Source organism: Erpetoichthys calabaricus, chromosome 3 (assembly GCF_900747795.2).
Source record: "Erpetoichthys calabaricus chromosome 3, fErpCal1.3, whole genome shotgun sequence".
Classification (NCBI taxonomy): domain Eukaryota; kingdom Metazoa; phylum Chordata; class Cladistia; order Polypteriformes; family Polypteridae; genus Erpetoichthys; species Erpetoichthys calabaricus.
In genome coordinates, this window is record NC_041396.2 from 11372810 (window position 1) to 11399486 (window position 26677).

General features: G+C 40.3%; 1 protein-coding gene across 2 annotated transcripts in view; it reads right to left on the bottom strand.

Annotated features, from left to right (window-relative positions):
• znf513a (zinc finger protein 513a) overlaps positions 1–26677 on the bottom strand; it is a 69658-nt gene that overhangs the window by 26921 nt on the left and 16060 nt on the right. For both annotated transcript variants that reach the window (XM_051924433.1, XM_028796365.2), the window contains exon 2: positions 495–626. In XM_051924433.1, coding sequence (XP_051780393.1) covers positions 495–626 — 132 coding nt within the window. The remainder of the gene's footprint in view (positions 1–494; positions 627–26677) is intronic.

Genomic DNA, 26677 nt, shown 5'->3' on the forward strand with positions numbered 1-26677 from the left:
TTTTGTCAATTTGGTGTACCCTGCATCAGATGGAAAAATATAAAGAAGCTTTCAAATACTAACTATGGTTAAATAGTAAATACAACAATTTGTAATAACTTTCTACCTTTCGGCTTTCTCAGTGGGTAAACTTAGTTGGTGGATTTCAAAAAACAAAAAGAGAAACTTGTAAGTGACATTGGTGGGGATGTTGGCAAGAATTAATAACAACAGGAAAGTAAAAAACTTAAATGAAAATAAATTTATATAAAAGTTTTTGATATTTTACATTTTTTTTCTGGGTAGCCTGCATAATTTGGATTCCACGAACACCTTGTTGAGAACTGCAAAGAATGACATTTCAAAGAATTTTATATCCAGGTGATAATCTGATTTTGTGTTTGGAATACAAAGTGAACACTGTTGATTATTCATTAATCAATAATTTGAAATTGCCCCAAGTATGTGTTCTCTTACAATTTATACAGAAAATAAAAATAAAAATGTACACTAACCTTCAGAATCTTTTTCAAATCCTAAGATCTTGTCATCGCTGTCCACAAATTCCAAGTTCTGACCCAAGAGGAAGTCGCTCTCCAACACAAGGCCTCCTGGATTATCGACTCCTAATCCATCTTCTGAGTCCACTGCAAGCAGAAATGTGAATTATCAGATAACATGGCAAATGGCCCCTCCTTAATTTGCACATACCATGGATGACAAGTATAAATACTACACTGTTTTTCCAAAAATCAAGATTACGTGGCTCAGGATTATTCCTTAAGGTCTTATTACTTGAACAACTACCTAAAGTAAGCAGGGTAAGAACTATGTCAAACTATGTAACACACACACTAATTATATATATATATATTTATATATAAATAAAAAACATTTATAGCATTCGTAGTGTGAGTCTCGATCTGATTGTATGAGTGGTTACCTACCAGGTAACACATGTGGTTGGTCTGCCAGTCGGCAAACATCCGCCACGGGCCCTCTCAGTTGTGAGAAGCAGATCATGGAATGTTGCATAGTTTACTACTACACGTGTTTCGCCCTCATTTGGGCTCATCAAGCGTACACACTCACTATACCCCTCGCGGGAATCGAAACCTCGGACGTCAGCGTCAGAGACAAAGTCCCTTTACGCTGCAAAACGGCTTGTGGTTCGTTTATTTGACAGCCTGGAGATCGGAGTAATTACATTCATAGCATCCGTAGTCTGAGTCTCGATCTAAGGGCGAAACACGTGTCACATACTCTTTGCATTATTTGACAGTAAACTATGTAACATCCTATGATCTGCTTCTCGCAACTGACTGGGCCTGTGGCGGATGTTTGCAGACTTGCAGACCAACCACATGCGTTACCTGGTAGGTAACCACCCACACAATCAGATTGATATACACATACGAGGGCAATCCCAAAAGTAAGGTCTCAAAAGTGGTGGGGACGTAGAGAAAATGTTTGTATGGCTGTTGGCCACACTGTTGTGATTGGTGCTTCCTCCACTCCCAAACAAGCATGTGCGGCTTCGCTGGGATGCTCAATCTTGACTTGGCAGCCCTTGAAAATGGAGCTCCCATTGAACGCTACCGCCAAGTGCAAAGTTCGCGCAGGAGACCGTCAATTTCCGATGAGACAGTCGCGAATGTTGAGGAAAACATGCGTAAAGATTGGCGGTTGGAACTTCAATATAGCCACCCACGCTATAGTCCGGACTTGGCACCCAGTGACTACCACCTGTTCCCTAAGTTGAAAGAACATTTGTCCGGAAGGCGATTCTGCTCCAACAAAGAAGTGAAAGATGAGGTTCAACTCTTCCTGAAGGACATGGCGGTGAGCTGGTATGACATGGGCATACTAAAACTACCACAGCATCTACAAAAATGCATTGACCGAAATGGCGATTATGTAGAAAAATAAATAAGACTTTAACCTTTAAAATGATGTAAACATTATAGAAAATAAACGGTTGTTTGTATTTCTAAAAAAATAGGAGACCTTACTTTTAGGATTGCCCTCATATATACATACATTTATACATATGGAGACGCTTGTGAGGTCCTGTGCTCCTTCTCGTCCACTCTGGTCGCCTGATGAGATGACACCTCTGTGTGGTATTACATCTCAATTCAGACTCTTTTCATGTGTAGCTCCAATCTGGTGGAACGATCGGCGCAGCTGCATTCAAAAGTCTGACTCCCTCCATGATTTTAAGAATCATGTAAAGACTCTTGTTTGCTGAATATCTAACAGATTAGGCTTTGTAACATACGTACAGTGGTGTGAAAAACTATTTGCCCCCTTCCTGATTTCTTATTCTTTTGCATGTTTGTCACACAAAATGTTTCTGATCATCAAACACATTTAACCATTAGTCAAATATAACACAAGTAAACACAAAATGCAGTTTGTAAATGGTGGTTTTTATTATTTAGGGAGAAAAAAAAAATCCAAACCTACATGGCCCTGTGTGAAAAAGTAATTGCCCCCTGAACCTAATAACTGGTTGGGCCACCCTTAGCAGCAATAACTGCAATCAAGCGTTTGCGATAACTTGCAATGAGTCTTTTACAGCACTCTGGAGGAATTTTGGCCCACTCATCTTTGCAAAATTGTTGTAATTCAGCTTTATTTGAGGGTTTTCTAGCATGAACCGCCTTTTTAAGGTCATGCCATAGCATCTCAATTGGATTCAGGTCAGGACTTTGACTAGGCCACTCCAAAGTCTTCATTTTGTTTTTCTTCAGCCATTCAGAGGTGGATTTGCTGGTGTGTTTTGGGTCATTGTCCTGTTGCAGCACCCAAGATCGCTTCAGCTTGAGTTGACGAACAGATGGCCGGACATTCTCCTTCAGGATTTTTTGGTAGACAGTAGAATTCATGGTTCCATCTATCACAGCAAGCCTTCCAGGTCCTGAAGCAGCAAAACAACCCCAGACCATCACACTACCACCACCATATTTTACTGTTGGTATGATGTTCTTTTTCTGAAATGCTGTGTTCCTTTTACGCCAGATGTAACGGGACATTTGCCTTCCAAAAAGTTCAACTTTTGTCTCACCAGTCCACAAAGTATTTTCCCAAAAGTCTTGGCAATCATTGAGATGTTTCTTAGCAAAATTGAGACGAGCCCTAATGTTCTTTTTGCTTAACAGTGGTTTGCGTCTTGGACATCTGCCATGCAGGCCGTTTTTGCCCAGTCTCTTTCTTATGGTGGAGTCGTGAACACTGACCTTAATTGAGGCAAGTGAGGCCTGCAGTTCTTTAGACGTTGTCCTGGGGTCTTTTGTGACCTCTCGGATGAGTCGTCTCTGCGCTCTTGGGGTAATTTTGGTCGGCCGGCCACTCCTGGGAAGGTTCACCACTGTTCCATGTTTTTGCCATTTGTGGATAATGGCTCTCACTGTGGTTCGCTGGAGTCCCAAAGCTTTAGAAATGGCTTTATAACCTTTACCAGACTGATAGATCTCAATTACTTCTGTTCTCATTTGGATCTTGGCATGATGTCTAGCTTTTGAGGTGCTTTTGGTCTACTTCTCTGTGTCAGGCAGCTCCTATTTAAGTGATTTATTGATTGAAACAGGTGTGGCAGTAATCAGGCCTGGGGGTGGCTACGGAAATTGAACTCAGGTGTGATACACCACAGTTAGGTTATTTTTTAACAAGGGGGCAATTACTTTTTCACACAGGGCCATGTAGGTTTGGATTTTTTTTCTCCCTAAATAATAAAAACCATCATTTAAAAACTGCATTTTGTGTTTACTTGTGTTATATTTGACTAATGGTTAAATGTGTTTGATGATCAGAAACATTTTGTGTGACAAACATGCAAAAGAATAAGAAATCAGGAAGGGGGCAAATAGTTTTTCACACCACTGTATATTTAACTCTGCTTGACACAATCGTTACCAAACTGCCCTCCCAGACTGAAGTTTACTCGATTATGTTGACTTCTTTTGTAAGTTAATTTGGGAAAAGGGTCTGCTACAAATATAAATGTAAATTGCACTGGCAATTTGTCAACACAAATAAGTTGTGGGTACCATACTGTAGCGCTGCCACATAAATAAAAGTGTGTTTTTCTGATTGTTGATCGGGTTTTGTGGGGATTGTAGTTACCGACCGAGATTGACCGTGGTGCCCCAGAGGTGACTTCCAGTTTCCTTTTTTTTTATTTTTGGGGAGCAATTTGCATAACATGCACTGTTTAAAGAGAGAGAAGACAGCCAAGAAGATGACGGTGAAAATCGAACGAAGCAGATTAGCATCTGACTGGGCCATGAGACTAAGTCCTGGCAGTTATGTGGAAGTCGGTAATTCTTTTCTCACTGGTGAATTGGGCATTCCGCCATTTCCCACGGACTCAGGTGAGCTTCTCAAAGACCTTAATGTTCTTTATCATGGCGCAGACTGACTGTATAGCTTTTACCGTGAAGATTTTTCGCTGCTAGGAGTCGGCACCTATTAGTACTCTTCGTTTCACCTGCCACCCACAGGGGCTGGAACTGCGAAGTTACTTATAAGCTCTGGAAGGGGAATTGGAGGAGGGGTATAGATATATTTTTTTGTATTGTCACATAGGATTATTTTGGGTTTCAGATTAAAGGGATTGTTATGCTTTTTTTCTCCTGTCTTTTCTTTTATGTAAGACTATTCCTCATGTGTTTATGGATATTAACCACTAGTCTTTTTTTGTCTCGGACTATAAATGCTCCGGCATCAGGTTTGACTGAACATTTTAAAATAAGGTGTGTACAGGGGGGCTCGTTTTTATGATCTGCCGCAACTTAGGACAGGTTAGCAGTGACATTCATCTCATGCAGCATGGTGGGCCGAATTGTTACACCCAAAACTAAAAGCAATCCTAGCAGCAGAGCTCTCCAATAATCTACCTCTCAAGCAGGAGAAGCTCTCTTATACTCATTCACGAAAGCCATCGAAAACCTGGAGGTGCTGAAACAGTTTTTACCTGAGAAGGAAATGTCAGCTGCACACATTTGAAAAAAAGGTGGAATAATAGACATGAAGGGTTGTCAACAGCTACCAGGAGGACAAAATAATGGAAGCCTTGGAAATTACCTTTGAGAGCTTAACAACAAATGCACCTGGTACTTGAAAAAAATCTTGAAGGTGTGAGAAACTCAAGTATCTCGCCTAGAAGTCAGATCAATGCCTATGTGTCTTTGTAACCCAGTGAAACTTTCTTTAACACTTAGAATGCGAGCTACGAGCTAAGCCGTATGCCACTGCGCCTGTCAAGATGTAACATGTGAGAGAACTCACATTTCAGTATAAAGCTAATATAGAGGCAGCCAGCTTCCTGGTGAGGTTGGCTGCAATGTCTCAGTTACCTATTTTAGTGCTGCCATCTAGTGGATAGCCACAGATTTTTTTGGTGTAAACTGCTTGTGGAAAATAAGTGTTTTATGTCATCGAGAAAAAAGGTTAGGATTAGCTGCTGACGTTTTCAAATAACTAGATTTGCTGCAAGATTAATATTTTGATAATAATGACAGTGATCGAGCAAGTGACAATCAGTTGGATGATGTGGAACCTGTCAGCTCTGGCATCGATGCAAATCGCTGCAACAAAGGCGTTTTCACTCACAAGGTGTCCGACTTGTCACGACTGTCAAGACACAACTACATTGACATTCTGCCACCCACCAAGCGCAAACAGTCACCAACTGCCAAATGTTTTGTGTGCACAATGCAAAGAAACGTGTTATATTTGCGGCACGTTCTTCTAAGGCCGGATTTATACTTCACGCGATGCATGCTGCAGCAGACGCTCCTGCTATGCAAGCGTTGTAGTGTTTATACTTGCGCGCGTACTTTACGTAAATCTGGAGGAATCCGCCAGGTGGCAGTGCGAGATATTATCATAGTGAGAACATGTTCGGCTTCTCTGTGTTGTGAATTGCCTAGAACACCCATTAAATTCCGATGACACCTTACCGCAATATCTCTGAAAAGGATGTTTATTGATTAAATCCAGGGATGTGTCCATTCCAACAAGCATTGGGCATGAGTGAGAAACAATCCCTGGATGAGGCCTCAGCTAATTGCAAGGTGAATACAAGCACACACATACACTCGCGTCATTTTAGCGTCACCAAATCCCCAAATCTGCATATCTTTGGAAGGAAACTGGAGCACACTGAGGAAACCCAGCAGGAAAACGTGTAAACTCCAGGCAGGGAATATCAGCGACGTGACTCCCTGCAAGACATGCTGCGCCACTGTGTCACCCCCATGTGTGTAATTATTAACAGTATTCATTTTTAAACAAAATTACCGATTTATCTGTAAAATGTAATATACATACTTTAATGCTTTTCATCATGAAAGTGATATCAAATATAAATCTAAGGATTCTAAATGTGCAGAGAGTTGGAATATCATACATTTAATGTGCTCAGTGTGGCGATCTATTGTTGGCGATCCGCTGCTGTCAGGAGCAGAGGAAGCCCTAGAAAAAAAGACGGCATAGAAGACGGTATGTGAGAATTTTAAAACGTATTGTGTCATTATGATCGGGAATATGTGACGCTTGAATATAAAAGCACCATGAATACATCTGTATGTCGGCATTTTGCTTCACCACATCGAACCATATATCAAATATCGAAGCGTGCACACCGATCTCGTAGGAGCTGCAAAGCGGCTTTCTGTCACATGTAGATAGTAAACAGAGACTCTGATGTCGCATTCCAACTTTTAGCACACTGCGCCCCGCGACTTTTTGCTGCTACTGCAACTTGCGCACGCATCGCGTTAATTTCTGAGGACCTGCTCAGAGGACGCATCAAATGAACGCTGAGAACGCATGGCAACCATGATGCGGGCGCATACGCGTTCTGAGCGTGAAGTATAAACGAGCCCTTACAAGTCTGCACTCTGATGTGCCATGCTTCTAGGACTCTTGTTCAGTATGAATAAAAGTCTCATTTTGATGGTGAAATTAAAGCATATAATACTTTCTGTACATTTGAAAGAGTTACTGTTGTTTTCCAATACAGTTTTTATATTTTTAATGAGTTTTAATAGAATTCATTATTTATCATATATGCATGATAAACAATTACAGCAGCATCCTGGAAATAAATAGTACAGCAGTCGATGTGTTAAGAAAATAAACTGGTAAAAAGTGTGTGTGTGTGTGTGTGTACATAGATAGGTAGAGATATAAATATAGTGAAAGCATAGGTCTGTCTCTCTATACACAATCATATGAAAAAGTCTGGAAACCCCTCTTAATTCTTTGGTTTTTTGTTTCTCATTGGCTGAGCTTTCAAAGTAGCAACTTCCTTATAACATATGACATGCCTTATGGAAACAGTAGGATTTCAGCAGTGACATTAAGTTTATTGGATTAACAGAAAATATGCATCATAACAAAATTAGACAGGCACCCCAATAGAGATATGACATCAATACTTAGATTTGCAAAAGGAGGCTCAACTAACATCCTCTAGACGCTGTCCTCCTATAGCCTCTGATGAGTGTCTGGATTCTGGATGGAGGTATTGTTGACCATTCTTCCATACAAAATCTCTCCAATTCAGTTAAATGTGATGACTGCCAAGCATGGACAGCCTGCTTCAAATCATCCCATTGATTTTCGATGATATTCAAGTCAGGGGACTGTGATGGCCATTCCAGAACATTGTACTTCTCCCTCTGCATAAATGCCTTTGTAGATTTCCAACTGTGTTTGGGGTCATTGTCTTGTTGGAATGTCCAATCCCTGCGTAACTTCAACTTTGTGACTGATGCTTGAACATTATCCTGAAGAATTTGTTGATATTGAGTTGAATTCATCCGACCCTCAACTTTAACAAGGGCCCCAGTCCCTGAACTAGCCACACAGCACGATGGAACCTCCACCAAATTTGACAGTAGGTAGCAGGTGTTTTTCTTGGAATGTGGTGTTCTTCTTCCGCCATTCAAAGCGCTTTTTGTTCTGAGCAAATAACTAAATTTTTGTCTCATCAATCCAAAGCACTTTGTTCCAAAATTAATCTGGCTTGTCTAAATGAGCACTGGCATACAATAAGCGACTCTGTTTCTAATCACCCTGCCATACAGATGTTCTTTGTGCAAATTGCACTGAATTGCAGAACGATGTACAGATACACCATCTGCAGCAAGATGTTCTTGCAGGTCTTTGGAGGTGATCTGTGGGGTCGGTAACCATTCTCACAATCCTGCTCATATGCCGCTCCTGTATTTTTCTTGGACTGCCAGACCTGCTGGGTTTAACAGCAACTGTGCCTGTGGCCTTCCATTTCCTGATTCCATTCCTTACAGTTGAAACGGACAGTTTAAACCCCTGAGATGGCTTTTTGTAGCCTTCCCCTAAACCATGAGACTGAATAATCTTTGTTTGCAGATCTTTGGAGAGTTGCTTTGAGGATCTCATGCTGTCACTCTTCAGAGGAGAGTCATAGAGAAGGAAGCACAACTTGTAATTGACCACCTTAAATACCCTTATATCTCATGATTGGACAAACCTGTCTATGAAGTCCAAGGTTTAACGAGCTCATCCAACCAAGCAATCAGCACTGAGCAGTCACAGGCATTCAAATCAGCAAAATTACAAGGGGACCCACATTTGTGCACAGCCAGTTTTTCACATTTGATTTAATTTCATACAACTAAATACTTGTCACTAAAAATCTTTGTTCGGAAAACACCCCCAGTACTCAAATGTTCCTAGGAAATGAAAGACAGACAGACCATTATCTTTTTTGTTGAAAGGAGAGTCAATTATTATACAGGCTGAGAGGGGTTCCCAAACTTTTTCATATGACTGTATATATATCTATCTATATCTATAGAAATTTATTGATATAAAATGTAATTAGACATTCTAAAAGTTTTTCTTAATTGCTGTTTCTTTATGTTGCAGGCTTATCCTAAAATTATTTAAATTAATTTATTCCCATATCAAACAACACTCAAGACCCCAGTATGTCAAAGCAAAAACAGGATTTTGGAAAAGTTTAAAATTTAAAAAAAATTTTAAAAAAAGTATTCAGTCCCTTTACACAGTACTTTGCTGAAGCCCTTCTTGTAGCAAGTCCAGTCCAACCTGGAGTCTAACTGGGTCTGACATAACAAGTTTCACATATCTGGAGTTGGGGACATTCTGCCATTCTCCTCTGCAGATCTTCTCAAACTCTGTCAGGCTGGATGGAGACCATCACTGGACAGGCTACTTTGAGGCTTCTCTAGACACATTCAGTTGGGTTCAAGTGGCTGGGCCACAACGACATTCCCAGAGCAGTTCCCAAGTCACTCCTGTGTTGTCTTTAGTTTGTGGGTTGGGGTCATTGTCCTGTTGGAAGGCATACCTTTGACCCAGAGCTCTATGGAGCAGATTTATTATAAAGGATATCTATACACTCTTCTCCATTCAGCTCTCCCCTAACTCATCCGATACCGAAAAACAACCTTGCAGCATGGTGCTGTCACCACCATGTTTTACTGCCGAACAGGTATGGCACAGGTGATGCCTGCTTTTCTGCAGATGCGACATTCAGATCCATGGCCAAGCAATTCAACCTTGGTTTCATCAGACCACAGAGTCTTGTTTCTCATATTCAGAGAGATCTTTATGTGCTTTTTTGCAAACACCAGTTGGGCTCTCATGAGCCATCTAGCCACTCTATCATAAATCCCAGATTACTAGAATGTCGCAGTGGTGGTTGTTCTTCTGGACGTTTCTCCCATATCCACATAGGTTCCTTGGAGCTCAGCCACAGTGAATATTGGGATCTTGGTCACTCTTATCAAGGCCCTTCTCCCTCTAATTGCTCAGTTTGGCTGTAGAGTTGCAGTTGTTCCAAACTTCTTCCATTAAAGAATTAGGGAGGCCACTGCGCACTCAGGAATCTGAAATACTGAAGACATTCCTTTTTTTTTTTTTCATTTTGATAGCCTTCACAAGTCACATCTGTGACTTGACACAATCCTGTCTCTAAGCTCTGCAGGCAACTCCTTCAGCCTCACTGCTTGATTTCTGCAGTTGTGTCCCTTTCCTAACCAGTCAGTCCAATAAATTGAATTGACCACAGTTGGACTTCAGGTATAGAAACATCTTGGCGATGATCAACAGAATGGGAGGCATCTAAGCCAAATTTCAAGGCTCATAGTAAAGGGTTCTGAATACTTGTGTCAATGTGATATTTCAAAAAAAAAATTTAAAAAATTTGCAGACATTTTCAATATTCTGTTTTTGCTTTGTCATTCTGGGGAGCTGCACTTTATTTGATGAGGGAAAAATGAAGAACAATGATTTTAATATAAGGCTGCAGCCTAACAAAATATGAAAAACGTGAAGGGGTCTGAATACTCCTTGAAGGCAGCTGCATATCAGCTCTACCCGCATGCTCATTCCTATTTTTACAAAAGTGTACTATTAAAATGGAGGCGGTAATGGGCATATGGGCGCAGCAGATCCACGCCTACGTATGTGACCTGCATGAGTTGGCCTGGGCAGGACATTAGCACTCTGTAAATGGGAAGTGTAAAAGGGAAGTGTGTTTCCCTTTTTTTCCTCTTTCTTTTCAAGCTGAAATACATGCTGATACTGCTGACTTCAAACTCTGATGCAGAACTTCAATATCAACTTCAGGATGCAATTATCTATGTGCTCCACAAAGCTCATTCTCATGTGGCAGCACTGGGAAAATCATGTTTCTTGATTTCTCCAGTGCCTTCAATACCATCCAGCCATCCATGTTAAATGGTAAACTCAAGAAATATACAGATGGATGAACCTGTGGTGTCCTGGGTAATGGACTATCTGTTGGGCAGATCACAGTCTGTGAGACTCAAGGAGTACGACAACAACACTGGAGCACCACAAGAAACAGGCCTGTCTCTTTTTTCTGCACATCCCATACATCTTGGGCTATAAATATAATAGCAGGTCATGTAACTTGCAGAAATACTCAGATGATTCTGCACTTAGGGGTGTATTGACAAAGAAGGATGAGACAGAGGAGAGGAGTCAGGCGGAGAAAGAATTATCTCCATCTTAACATCATCAAAACCAAAAAACTGCTTATTGACTTTTGCTGCACCAAAGAGCCTCTACGTCTGGCCACTACTCAGAGGTGGTCCACTCCTACAAGTACTTGGGGGTTCACATTAATGACAGGTTGGACTGGTCTTGGAACACAAAGGAACTATAGAAGAAAGGGCAGAGCAGGCTCTTTTTACTTTCTCGTAGACGAAGTATAGTGAAATTATTACAATCGTCCAAAAACTCGATGTTGAGATTTTGATGAATCTTGATCTCCCTGACTTTCTCGTATACAAAGTATTGGGAAGGTATTGGAATCCTCCAAAAAATTCTATTTCGATATTTTGATGAACCTTGACGTTTTAGACCTTCCCAAGTCCGAAAATACCATTTTTGGAATTATGTTTGTGTGTATGTCCGCCTGTCTGTGTATGTAAACACAATAACTTGAGTACGCTTTCACTTAGGTCAACCAAATTTTGCATACATGCATTAGGTACTGTGGTGCCTAACATGGTATTAGGGAATGCTTATTAGTAAAACCGCACTTTCTCTGAACTATGCATGGCACAATGTTATTTTGGATAAGACAGCGAGTATCTAAAGGCTAACTGCACATATTGCAAGAGACTGAGATGGCATATTGGTGCATCGCTCATTTGGCTTTAGCAAGTATCGGAGTTCAAATATCTCGGGTCAATCATGCAGGATATGAAAATAGCCACTACCTCTGAGGTTCTCATCCGAATTACCAAGTCACAGCTGCCTTTGAGTTGCTAAACTGGTGCCTTTGGCAATAAAACAATAGAACAATCAAGACTGAAATCAAGACTGAAATGCAACTCTTCCGAGCACTCGTCATCCCGGTCCTCTTATATGGCTCAGAGACCTGGATGCTTTAGCAGACTGATGTCAACAGGCTGGAAACATTATAGATGCGATGCCGGAAGAAAATTCTCAGAACCTACAAAATGAAACGATAAGGATCAGATGCCTCCAACAACCCAGTACAGTCGAGGAAATTTAGAAAAGAAGACTATGCTGGCTTGGCAATGTGAGCAGAATGAACAAAAATCAACTATGGCGAAAACGCCCAACAATTTGGAAGGTACAACAAAATGCACCTAAGAAAACTTGGGCATGTCAAGTTGAGGACAACTTCAGACAACATCTCAGTCTAAAAGAGGCCAAGGTGATAGCAAAAGATTGAAGCAGCTGGAAGCAAATCGTGTGGGATGTCGAAAAAACCCATTGGCACCTATAGTATCATATGGGCTCAGAGGGCAGCCTCGTCCAAATGCCTGCTAACCGATTGATAACAACAGGTATGTGTCCTGTCCAAGGCTGCTTCCTGAAATGTGCAAGGTACTGCTGGGATACGCTCCCACCCCTTGTAACCCTAAACTGGATTAAGCTGTTCTGCAAATTTATGGGAGAGGCATTTTTGTCTCACTTTTAGCTCAGATATCCAAATATGTTATTATAAAATTATATATTTTCTTTATGAATAAACATTTTGTGGAATGTTAATTTTCTAAAGGGTTAAAAGAAGTTACTTGGTGGCATAAGACAAAAGTGCTGTTTCTCAACTGGGGATGTGAGGGCTTTCCAGTCCAAGTCTGTGCAAAACAGCCTTCTGCTAACACTCACTTAACCACAGAAATGCAGCTGTACTATTTCCCCCATGTCACTATACAGAAGGATTTCCAGCAGCAAAAAACTAATAAAACCACTGGAACTGATGGGAATTCTACTAATTGTACTGAAAGAAATGAAAGACGTCATCTATAAACACTCATTTAAGCGTATTAAAGCAGTCACTTGAGAGTGGAGAAGTATCTAAGGGCTGGAAAGTTGTAAATGTGATCCAATCTCCAATAAAGATTGGCAACAAAAGGGATCCTAGCAATTACAGACCAATAAGCCTTACTTCTGTACTATGCAAAATGATGGGATCTACAGGGAGTTTCACTCGAAAGAGGCCACGAATATTTCGTTTTATCTCCTGTTAGGATGAAGCAATATGAACCAAAAAGATACGCTCTATACCTTGACGTATGTGTAATCAATTGCATTACATGCGATGATGGAAGTGGTTTCCATTTTCTGCCAGACACATTTCAACGCAGCACTCCATGTTCCCGAACGTATCGGCAAGTGTCTTTGGGAAAACAGAAGCAATTTCACATTGGATGTTTTCCGTCAAATCTTCCACAGTGTGAGGCTTGTTCTGATAGACTTTTCCTTTGAGAACACCCCAGAGGAAGAAGTCTGGTGGTATCAGTGACTGTGGTGACCAAAACCCCTTTGAAATGACCCTGTTGCCAAAAGAGGACTCAATTTCTTCCATGCTCCTTGCCAATGTGTGACATGTTGCTCCAACTTGCTGGAAGTGACCTTCTGTTAATTCACGATCATCCAGTTGATTCTGACATTGCTTAAACGAATTGGTGACCCAATAGGTTCACACCATGAAGACAATGTGCTGCTCAATACTGTAAGCCATCATCCTGATGAGAAGTCCAGTGACTGAGTGAAGGGGTACAGGGCGGTATGCATGTCATGATGGCGGTCTGGCACCTACCTCATCGCTCCGACTCAGGGGCATCCCAGTTTGTTCAAAGCTCCATAATTCTGAGGAGCACACTGCACATTGTTTCCGTTCAAATTGCTTCTGCTGCTAGAGTTATTACAGAATATTTGGGGCCTCTTTTGAGTGAATCTCCCTGTATAATAAGAAACAAATTAGAAACATACCTAAATGAGAATAATATACTAAATAACTGCCAGCATAGATTTCCAAGAGGAAAATCTTGCCAATACAATCTTTTAGATTTTTTTGAGCAAGTTACGTAGAGTAGCTGACCATGGATCACTGCTTGCTGCTCTTCTCTGGTGCAAATGAGTGAGTGAAGCAGCCATGTTTACTCCAAGAAAACAACAAGAGAAACTGACATAGTGGTAAAGTTTCAACCTTGATCAGACTACAAACATGGCACATTTCCGCATGTGCGTGAGGAAAACTGTACAGCCAACAGCAAAAAAATTATCCCAAAAGTGTGGAAAATTAACGACATACCGTCGTACGTAAAACTATTTATAAACACTTTAAATGAATCATATTATACATGCATACAAAATCTCCCAAACACTACATACACATTCCAGAATGTATTCCATTGCAGGGAGAGTCATAGGGTCCAGATGAAGCAGATTTTCTTGGTGTAAAAGATCTTTCAGACATTCAGACTCTAACTGCCCAAGACGACTCTTTGCTGATGAGCACCACTAGATCAGGAATGATCTTATTGTTTGCCAATGGTGTAAATTTTGAAGGTTGGTAAGTAAGTTTTCCCGTCAGGTCATCTCACTGCCTCATGTTTGCTTGTGAAGATACATACAATGGAAATGAATTTCCTTGATATTCTGTTCGGTTAGTCTCCAATCCTAAATAACACAACTACAACTCTCATAAAATTTCCCTGCAAAACACTCATAGGAATCTCTGCATATCTTCTTATACAATACGCTACCATGGCTGTTTTTGTCTGTCCAGGATTTTAAGTCACCTGTAGCTCACAAACTATTTGACCTATTGACCTGAAATTTGGTACACATATACTACGTGACCTCTACTGTCCACTTTCGGGGTGATGATTTTTATTACTCTTTTATTTTCTTGTAGAATCAACTTTCGTCAGCAGGGTGGCCGTGCAGCACATGTGTACGGGCGCCGTTCTCATCCCTACCACCTTCGCCGTCACTTCCCCTACCTCTTCATATCTTAAATCATTCTTGAGGCAGATTGAAGACTTAATTTTTCACTTAAACTGGCACTTAAGAAAAACATACTAAGTCATTGCAACACAAACACTGAATCAGTTTTAACGTGAAAAGATGCCGGCAGAAGAAGAGAAGAAATGGGACACTCGAGTGGATAAAACGAGCTGCTCACGTAGCAGCAAGCGCATCAACCTCTTAGCAAACGAATGCTAAATGTACAGAGAAAGAGGATGAAAACTAGGAATGCTCAAGTCAAGTGTATTCACTGCACATCATCGTACAGTACGCCGTTACTGGTGCAGTAATAATACGATATTAAGTAGGACATACAAAACAAGAAACCCTAATACGTGGCATCGTTACAACTGTAAAAGGTAATTACACCTTAAAGCAAAATGTTTGAAGTCAAGGGAAAATGGTGCACTTTGCATGGGGCTCGAGGATAAGCCTAAAATGGAGGGAGAAACAGGTTTACTTAGCTAAAAAGACCTTTCATTCAGCTTGGATGAACTTAAGATCTCATTTCCCACTCTCCTACATGCTTCAGCTGATTTACCAGAACAGGAACAACAAAGACAATGAGAACATAGACAGCACAAGAACCACAGAAGCAAAAGAGTCTCAGGCAAGAAAACACTGGCAACAAGTGCTTGTGTTTCATATCTTCTGCAAGATGTTGGAAACAAGTAAATCTAAAGTGAGGTTTGGCCCAAGATAGTTAAAAAGGAAATCAATCAGTTTAGTTTGTAATTTAGTGGAACGGCCAAGGATTAACCATTGTTATTGTACTAGCAGAGTTTTTTTCTCTTAGTCCAGGATCATTTCTTTTCAATCTATCAACATCAATCGGTCCTCCAGGTCCAGGTCCAACTCCTCAAGACAACAATTCAGTTGGGTCCATTCCCCATCTCCGCTGTCCCTTTAAAACCCTCATTTTGATTTCAAAGCCCTTCCATATTCTCAAGCTAATCATTACTCATTATGTTTCCATTTACCAATTGAACCCTAGTATACATACTTCAGGTCATTAGCAACACATAATGTCATGTTTACAGGTTTCAAGGGGTCATATAATAAAGTGTGGATGCAGTTTCCCCAGGTATGCTTCATTCATTTCATCTACAACAATTTACTATCAAAAATATGCCAACATAATTTAAATGTATTTTTACCAGGATCATTTATTTGCCTAAAACGTATTGGGCTGCTAGCAACCCTGAATGCAGTAAAGTGTCAGTAATTTTTTCCTGCGTATTTTAAGTGCAGTGTTTGTAAACTGCTCTCAAACAGAATGTGCCCCCCCCCCCCCCCAGATTTCTTTGTACCTCTATATATTCATTACAACCGTATTTCTATCTTGTTACTTCTTATGCAGGCATTTATGTGTTTACAAAGGAAAGAGATAAGAAAAAAACCCCACAACGCTTAGCCAGCCTTTGTTGTTGATAGCAGATTATAAGTCAGGAAGAGGGCTATATCTGATGCCATCAGACCATGAATGTTGTTTGAAGTAAATTGTAGAAGGACAGAGCTCAGATGAGGAAGAGGATAATGAAGGTGAAGGAGTCAGGAAGCTGCAAAAAGTGAAACGGCACAAGCGACTTCACCTGAAACAGCTTTTTACAGAAGCAAAAGTGGACAAAAAAAACCCAAAACACATAGGGTATCAGGACAGCAGCGTTTCTATCATGTTGCTAATTTTGTTTTTCTTTTTTTAGGTATTTATGAGTTTAGAAAGGGATCAGGGATAAGAAAAGAAATGCTGGTGGCACTTATCAGCATAGGAAGCCCTCCAAACAGTCCCTGTCATTGACAGCAGTCAGAGAGAGAGAGAGACTGAGAAGCACGCACCAAGGAGACAAGCGATGAACAACAAAGTGAAGCAGTACAGAGAGATACCTTTGATGCTATCTAGATTATGAACATTCTGGGCAGGGAACTGTAGAGGGGCAGAGATGAGACAAGGAGGCAGAGGAGTTTGAAGGTGAAGGGGACAGGCAGCTGTAGCAGCATCACAAAGTGAAACAGCATAAGTCATATCACCTGAATAAACTTCTTACAAACACAAAAGTGCACAAAAAAAAAAAAACACAAATATGTTCTACATATCACTGGACTGCAAAACAGTTAATTGTTGCCGAGTGTACCAGGAGCCATATACAATGCAATACAATTTATTTTTTGCATAGCCCAAAATCACACAAGAAGTGCCGTAATGGGCTTTAACAGGCCCTGCCTCTTGACAGCCCCCCAGCCTTGACTCTCTAAGAAAAAACTCCCAAAAAACACCCTTGTACAGAAAAAGTGAAAGAAACCTCAGGAAAGGCAGTTCAAAGAGAGACCCCTTTCCAGGTAGGTTGGGCGTGCAGTGGGTGTCAAAAAGAAGGGGGTCAATACAATACAATACAATACAATACAACAGAACAAATCCTCAATATAGTATAAAAATAAAAATTTTAGAAGTACGGAGTACAATTTAACAGTAGATGATATCACATAATATGATTTGGATTTGTTTAGAGTCCTGGAGACCTCATTCTTCAAGCTGCCTCCCCCATTTGGCCATTCCACAGCTGAAATTGCGCTAACCCAATGAAAGGACCCCTCTTTCCCATGATTCCTGCAATCCTCCATCAGGGATTACATTTTACAGTGGTCTTGCATTTCTGGGCTTAGTAGGTGAACCTGATTGTGTAATCTATATATATAAAAATGGAATGGGTGGGTCGTCGGGTGGGCCTTTTTTTCATTCCGTCGTTTTTTCGACGTTTTGAAAATGTAGAATGATTATTTGATTTTTTTGTTTTTATTTGATCGTGTCTATGTAGCCGCCGTCGTAATAAAGTATCGCTAAAATCGTCATTTATCGTAATTTATTTTTGACGTATAACGTCGCCGTCGTCGAGGTCAGTGATACCAGTGCAAAAAATCTGCTTACGGTTGAAAGACACGCCCTACTCACTGGACAGTTAAAAACACCAATCAAACTAACGATGACATCAAGTATTACCCAATCAAAAGTAGGAAAGGAGGCATCTTCATAAAATGCGTGTGGGATGATTTGCATGAGACGCTGCTTTAAAAAAAAAATGATAAAAAAAATACGGGATAAATCCCGTCCAGTATTGATTCAAAACGGGACGCGCAATTTCATTCTCAAACGCGGCACGATTCCGTATTTTAAAGGACGGGTGGCAACCCTACAGTGCCAGGTAACCACCCATACAATCACATTGTGATTCAGACTAGGAATGCAATGAATGTAATTACCCCGATCTACATACAAGGCGAAAGTCTTGCAACATTCAAAGATGATGGTTTGGGATAAGTACACCATACAACATAAAAGAGCTTATGAAGCCTTGAACCGAAAAAAGCAACATCTCAGAGATCGTAAAAAAAAAAATAGGAGCTAATGTCGTTTTACTCGCTGTAGATTTTAGTCAAACATTACCAGTTATTTCACGAGAGAGACCAGCACATCAACTCAACGCGTGTTTAAAATCCATGCTTCTCCCACGCTCAGTTATATGTCGCGTGTTCTCGGGTAGGTGCACCAAAAAATGTATACATTTAAGCATGTAATGGGCAAACAAAAAATGAGGTATACCCGAAGGCACAGCAGTAGTACTTAATGTAACTTTACTTCTTAAATGTTAATGTTTTACTGTTTAATAATTTATACGCTTCTTATATGTTGTTCAAATTCTTTTATCAAAATACCACTGACAGCGCAATGCACGATAACATCGAGTGAATACACCATACGCATCCGCCCACGGCTGTCATGCTGTGCGCAGATAGGACTTGATTGTACAATAAAATAAAATAAAGATAAAAAGACTAAAACAATCATCACCCATAAAGCGGATAGTAGACGTGACGTACTATATGTGTACCACATTTCAAGTGTATAGGTGCAACGGTTTGCGAGCTACAGGTCATTTAAAATCCTGGACAGACACACAAATTGCCACGGTAGCAAATTACAGAAGAAGATTTTACTGTTTAATAATTTATATTTATATGAAATGTGCTTCTTATATATTACTTCATATTCTCATATGATAATGATGTTAATGTTTATATTGATTTCTGTGTTATTAAAACTGCATGTATATGTATGTATATGTATATATATATATATATATATATATACTAGCAAAATACCCGCGCTTCGCAGCGGAGAAGTAGTGTGTTAAAGAGGTTATGAAAAAAAAAGGAAACATTTTAAAAATAAGGTAACATGATTGTCAATGAAAGCCCGTTTCACTCAGTAAGTCTTATGTGTGTGTATATATATGTATGTGTGTAGATATGTATATATGTATATGTGTATATGTTTGTGTGTGTGTGTATATGTATATATAATGTATATGTATATATATACATATTTGTATATATATGTATATATATATATATATATACATATATATATATACATATATATATATATATATATATATAATAGACAGCAACAGTTATAACAATGACAACACAATTACATTGACAATCATGTTACGTTATTTTTAAAATGTTTCCTTTTTTTTTCATAACCTCTTTAACACACTACTTCTCCGCTGCGAAGCGCGGGTATTTTGCTATATATATATAACGAGCTGTATATACCCGGCGTTGCCCTGGGGCAGAAGTAACCTAATCGGTCAAACACTTACATATATACCAAAGTAAACCTAATCGGTCAAACAGCTTCATATATACAGAAGCGAACCTAATTGGTCAAACAGTTATGCATGTGCAGAATGATTTTACAAACATTATGCGTGTTAACAATCATTAAAAAGAAAAGATTGAGGAACTGTTCTTCTATATGTGATGAAGCCACTAATAAGACAGATTTTTTTCAGGACCCAGCTGTTTCATAACTAAACTACTGCCACCCCAAAGTAATGCCTAATAGTGGTTTTTGGGGTAGCTGTGGAATAAAAAGGGTGTTTTTTAGTCAGTAAGAATCTGACAGTACCCTTCAGTACGGGCTGAAGGGTGCCTATGTAAGGTTTTACATCCTTCCCGTATGGAAAAAAAAACATACTAAACTTTTTTTTCATCATTACAGATAATCTCAGTCAAATCGAAGTACGCATTCTCAATTTATTTTTATCTAATTTTTACTTTTTCACAAAGCCATCCCATGCCAATTTGTATGAATAAACTTTTGCTAGAGAGTTAGCAAAAGTTTATTCATGCACATATTTTAATACGGATAATCTATCTCTAATCAAGGTTCTCATTTTCATTCTAATTTAAAATAATAATAGATACTCATTTTTTTCTTCTGTTTTAGAAAAACCAATCTATGCCACCCACGTCTTCGTCAAGTCAGCTTCATCCAGCTTCATTACATATAGAAGAAGAGTTCCTCAATCTTTTCTTTTTAATGATTGTTAACACGCATAATCTTTGTAAAATTATTCTGCACATGCATAACTGTTTGACCAATTAGGTTCGCTTCTGTATATATGAAGCTGTTTCATCGATTAGGTTTGCTTTTGTATTTATGTAACTGTTTGACCAATTAGGTTTGCTTATGTATATAGATTAGCTGTTTGTCCGATTAGGTTCGCTTCTGTATATATGAAGCTGTTTATCCAATTAGGTTCGCTTTTTTTATATATGTAACTGTTTGACCGATTAGGTTTACTTTGGTATATATGTAAGTGTTTGACCGATTAGGTTACTTCTGCCCCGGGCAACGCCGGGTATATACAGCTCGTTATTTATAAATATTAAAAACAAAAAGAGATTATTAAAAATAAATTTAAAAAGAAGTGTTCAGGGGAAATGTTTCAATACAAGTTTGGACAGTTATTGTTATTTGTGACTTGATTTAAATAAAAATATATGCCGGGTCTCTAAAGACCTGAGGTACGCAATTCTGTTTGTTGAAAGTTCCATGTACAGTATACAAGGGTTAACAATGCACTTTTTACAGGTATTTTTATCCTTCATAATTCCCATCTCATCTACTTTATCTTGTCTTTTTTCTGCCATCTTCTATACAATCCCAAAAGCCCTTCTCTCTTTCCTTAGTCTACAGCCCACTGGAAAACCTTTGCCTGTTAATTTCTTGCAACTTCATCACTAATTTTTAAATATTTCACCTCGTTTTCTTGTAAAGCCAATGTCATAAAGTTACACAACTTTTCCGTCAATTTTCAGTCATAGACTTCTTTTACATAAACTTAGCGAGTTAGAGGCTGTTCCTGTGAACGTCAGTGGTTCAGTGTTATATAACATTTTATATCATATAATATTTTAGTACCAAAATTTCAAAATTGTAAAGGTAATAGCTTTTTTACAGTATCAGTAGTACTGAGTAAAAGTCAGTACCGCACTCATGCGTGACTGCAAGTACATGATTTACTTAGGAAGGCACAATAATATGCAAGTAAAAACTGTATATTGTAATGAACCATGGTGCTTGGAGACGGAGCAATAGAATCTGCACTTTAGGCCAGACTGGTGGCGAGTGTCCCTAAAGAGAACTACTGGCTTCTTCAGCAGTTGCTCCGCCATGCCGCTTAGGTGTTGTGCAGCGCCGTATACTCCCTGCTACTTCATCTGTTTTGCTTGAACAAACACGCTGTCCAGCTCTGCAAGCCTCATTCCGCTCATCCACAGTCACAGATCAACTTGTCTGCCAGACTATCCTCGGGCCTTTGTGAATTGAACTAAGGCCTGGGTCCACATCAGAGTCTTGCCAGCAGCCACACAGGTAGACCAATGGGTTTTAGTTGGCTAAACTGGGTATCCCTGCCACCTCTGACGTGTAAGGTACTTGTACTCCCAAAAAATGTGTTAACCCTGTTCTGGATGCAGGGGTAATACAATCCATATTACTAACTGAGAATGCTAAACCGGATGGACGCAGGGACATCCGGCCATGGGCCGTAGCCGCAAAAAGACGTACTGCGCAGGCACCACAAGAAATGAGGGGCCGCGAGAGGCGGATGAGGGGCCGCGAGAGGCGGACAAGACCACAGAAAAAAGGAGTGAGCACATAAAAAAAGGAGTCAAAGAAATGAGGCGCCGCGAGCACAGAAAAAAGGAAAAGGCACAGAAAAATTAGTCAAACGCAGGCGCCGCACGAAACCCACTGCACACGAAACTAGCACACAAAAAAAAAAAGAAGACGCTCGCGCACAACAGCAAGGCCCCCCCCCCCCCCCCCCCCTACAGGCACCGGACGGGACACACACCAAGAGGGGGATTCAACAAGCCCCTGGAACACAAAAAAAAAAGAACACAAAACCACCCCACACACCCTACAAGCAACGGACGGGACACACACAAAGAGGGGGATTCAACAAGCCCCTGGAACACAAAAAGAAAGAAGACGCTCGCGCAACAACAATCCTCAACCCCCCCCTCCCCCCCTCCCAACATCAATAAGAAGTGACACCCAAAGCCACATTTCTAAAGGAAACGTCCATATTAAACATACGTCATCTCAACACCTTCACACTAGGCAGCATAGGTGTCAGCATAGGTGGATCTCCTTACAATAAAGCACTATTAACCGTTCAACTGCAGAAAAGGCTACATATTAACAGTGAGTGCGATCCTCCTTATTACTTATCCATATTTCGCATGCTGCGGAACAAACAAGTCATGAATACACGGTCACGGGTACAAAACGATTCAGATCGGATAACGGGACCAAACACACGAACACGAATGAAACAACAAAATACACGGCGGCGCATACAACGCGCAAAGGAAACTCCGGGAGAAAAAATGTCTCGGATCAAAAAACGCAAAGCTCAAGTAAACCCGTTACAGAGACGTGCCCAAATGGACAGACACAATGAACGTAGACGCATACAGCGCGCGTCTCAAAGTGCTGCATCGAAACAAGCACGATTTCAAACCGAAAGAGCTCGTGTCTCACACATACAAAAAAGGGAGCGAAGAGACAGAATAAATGAACGCAGACGTGTACAACGCGCATATGAACTGCCAGAAAACAAGCAAGCAAGCCTCCAAAAGCAGAAAGCTCAACTGACCGACATACAAAAACGGACAAGGCTCGATACAAACAATGCACGACGTAGACTGAAACGGACTTTTTGCAAAGCGGAGGCGAATCAATTAAAACTCCAAAATAGCGCGTCACAAATAATGGACATGCAACAACACGGCACTCAAACGCCACAAGCAAAACATGCCCGTTGCGGACATCAACGCCAGACACCTGCTAAACGCTTACGCCAGTTGGCTGACAACGCCTTCAATAATGAGTCCACTATTGAGGAAAATTCATTGGGATTAATGAATGTCATTTGCAATCATTGTCATTCACTTAACTTCCCAGAAGAAACAACTGGCAATACAAATAATGAACTTAAACGTTGTTGTCAAAAGGGGCAGATTAGACTGCCTCCTTTACATTCATATCCTGAATATCTACAGAAGCTTCTAACTAACGATGTGCCTGAAAGTAAAAACTTTATGAACTGCATTAGATCCTACAATAGTTCATTTGCTTTTGCATCTACCGGAGTACATATCAGGCCACCAAAAGGCAATGGCCCATACTGCTTTCGCATATGTGGACAACTATTGCATCGCATTGGAACAGTGCACCCTGAAACAAATCAACAACGCAAATATGCACAAATCTACATCCTAGATACAGATGAGGCAATCTATCAACGAATGAACCTTCCTGAAAACAAACAATGCACAGAGCTTATAATGAGAAACATCACTCATGTCATAAACAATCACCCATTAGCTAAGTCTATAAAAATGCTACATGAAGTTGAAAAGGAGGCCAATACAAAAGCAAATGCAGAAGGTATAGCAGCAACCATCTTTACTACTAATGTTGTATACAAAGAAATATTCCAATAAAACATTACTCTATGCCAAACACTCTATTTGTTATTTCTATAGGCATCATCCAAACCTGAACACTATTCTATATCTAATTCATACATCTCACTCTTTGTCATGCCCCAACGCCAGGGGTTGGCGAGCGAAGCGAGCAGGGGGCGGAGCCCCCTAGTACAAAAATGGTTCACAATGGTGATAATACACATCAACACATGTTGAAAAGAAAAACAGGAGAAGTCCTGTCTGGAAAGGTGTTATGTTTGAACCTGGGAATTTTACAGACCATTTGCAAGAATTGTACTTATTGAAGAAGAAAAAAAAAGCCAACAAGCACACAAACAGGGTTTCATTATTTCCACTTTTACTGTATCTCATTATGGAGTTGGCTCAGAAATAGATTTGTGCATGTTTGGAGACTGCAGTAATGTGGAAACTACAAAACAATGGTTGTTTTATGAGAGTTCTGTAATAAAGAATTAATGTTAAGCCGACGAGATTGATTTTATACAGGAAGCCTTAAATTTTGGACAAATATAAAAAAAAAGAGGGGGGCAGGTTTGGACAATTAAAGCACTAGGAGTTTGTGACATTTTAATTAATTTAACCTAGTAAGTCTTCTCATCCACATGTTAATGGGCACCTTACTGGGCAAGAAGAAGGACGAGGAACACAGAGTGACGTACAACAGTGGAGGAAGGTGCACACAGGTGGATCATGTCCTATGTAGGAGATGCAATGTGAAAGAGATTAGAGACTGTAAGGTGATGGCAGGTTGATAGTGTAACTAGACAGCATTGATTGGTGGTATGCAGGATGAATTTCATTGTGTCAAAGAGGAAGTGAGTGGGAATGGAAGCAAAGATTAGGTGGTGGAAGCTGAAAGAGGACGACTACTGTGTGAAATCCAGAAATGAAGTGAGACAGGTGCTGGGTGGTGGTGAAGACCTGATACATGATTGGAACAACAAAGCTGAAGTAGGAAAGGAGAGAGCTAGGAAGGTGCTTGGAGTGACATCTGGACAGAGGAAGGAAGACAAAGAGACTTGGTGGTGGAATGAGGAAGTAAAGAAAAGCATAAAGAGAAAGAGGGTAGTGAAAAAGAATTGGGATAACCAGAGAGATGGCGAAAGCAGACCAGTGTACAAATAGATGCTGTGTAAGCTGAAGAGAGAGGTGGAAATGGAATATGCCGAGCTATACGAGGAGCTGGATAGATAGGAAGGAGAAAAGCACTTGTACCAATCGGCCAGACAGAGGGATCAAGCAGAGAAGGACATGATGCAGATCACGGTGATAAAGAGAGCAGATGGAAATTTGCTGACAAACGGGGAGAGTGTGCAGATGTGGAAGGAATACTTTGAAGGACTTATGAATATTGAAAAAGAAGAGAATGTGTAGGTTTGATGAAGTGGAGATAGTAAATGACAAGGTACTGGGGATCAGCAAGGCTGAAGTGAAGGAAGCTTTGAGGAGGATGAAAAATGGAAAAGCAGTTAGCCCGGACAATATACCTGTGGAGGAATGGAGATACTCAGGTGCCATGGCAGTTGAGTTTCTAAATGGATTATTTAACAAAATCTTGAAAAAGCTAGAAGATGCCCGAGGATTGGAGAAGTACATTAGTGCCAATTTTCAAAAATCGTGAGTGGTCTCCTCTAGACTTTCTTGTAAACTCAGATATGGGGATGGATATTTGAGGAGAAAACCACAAGACAATGATTATATTTTTATATTATGTACATTAAAGAGCCATCAACAACAAATCAAATCAAATTAATAATATATTGAACAATTATTATAAAAGTAAAGCTGAATAAATTGGACTCTGCAGCTGCATGAATAAAAGGTAAAGTGCCACTTCCGATTAACAGGAATAGCCCAAATGTTGACAGAAATCTACCTAAAACTTGTATGCAAAATTTGGTTGACCTAAGCGAAAGTGCACTCAAGTTATCACACGATTCCAAAAATGGTATTTTCGGACTCAGGGAGGTCTAAAACTTTGAGATTCATCAACATCTCGAAATGAAATCTTCGGATGATCACAATACTTTCCCTATACTTCGTATACAAGAAAGTAAAAATAAGGGAGCTGTGCAGAGTTGCAGTAACTACAGGTGTATAAAAGTTGATCAGCCACACCATGGAGGTATGGGAAAGACTGATGAATGCTAGGCTGGGAGGAGAGATGGTGATCTGTGAGCAGCAATATGGTTTCATGCCTGGAAAGAGTACTACAAATAATCATCATAATAGTAACACATTATTTATATAATGCCTTTCCAATGCTCTGGATGCAATGTTTCCTTTAAGAGTGTGGATGGTAGGTCAGAAGAATTACATTGCGTGTTTGTGGACTTAGAGAAAGCGTATGACAGGGTGCCAAGAAAGGAGTTATAGTTCTGTATGAGGAAGTCGGGAGTAGCAGAAAAGTATGTGAGACTGGTGCAGGAGATGCATGAGGACAGTGCAACTGTGGTGAGGTGTGTGGTAAGAATGACAGTCTGGTTCAAGGTGAGAGTGGGATTACATCAAGGATCAGCTCTGAGCCCTTTCCTGTTTGCAATGGTGATGGACAGGTTGACAGATGAGGCCAGACAGGAGTTTCTGTAGATTATGATGTTCGCAGATGAAACTGTGATTTGTAGTGAGAGTAGACAGCAGGTTGAGGCAAACCTGGAGAGGTGTAGGTATGCATTGGAGAGAAGAGTAATGCGAGTCAGTAGGAGTAAGATGGAGTACATGTGCATGAATGAGAGGGAAGGCATTGGAAAAGTGTCACTGCAAGGAGCACATGGGGTGAAGGTAGACAAATTTAAATACACTGGAACCTCGGGTCACGAATGTCCTGGACCACGTAACAATCGGGTTACGACCAAAAAGTACGCCAAACTTTTGCATCTGTTCACAACCACACACTCTGGTGACGAACAAGCCAGTTTCCCTTCCGGTCCGTACGTGCCGATGATTTCTGCACGTGTTCCGTCTTTCCCTGTGCATTCGCTGTGCAGCG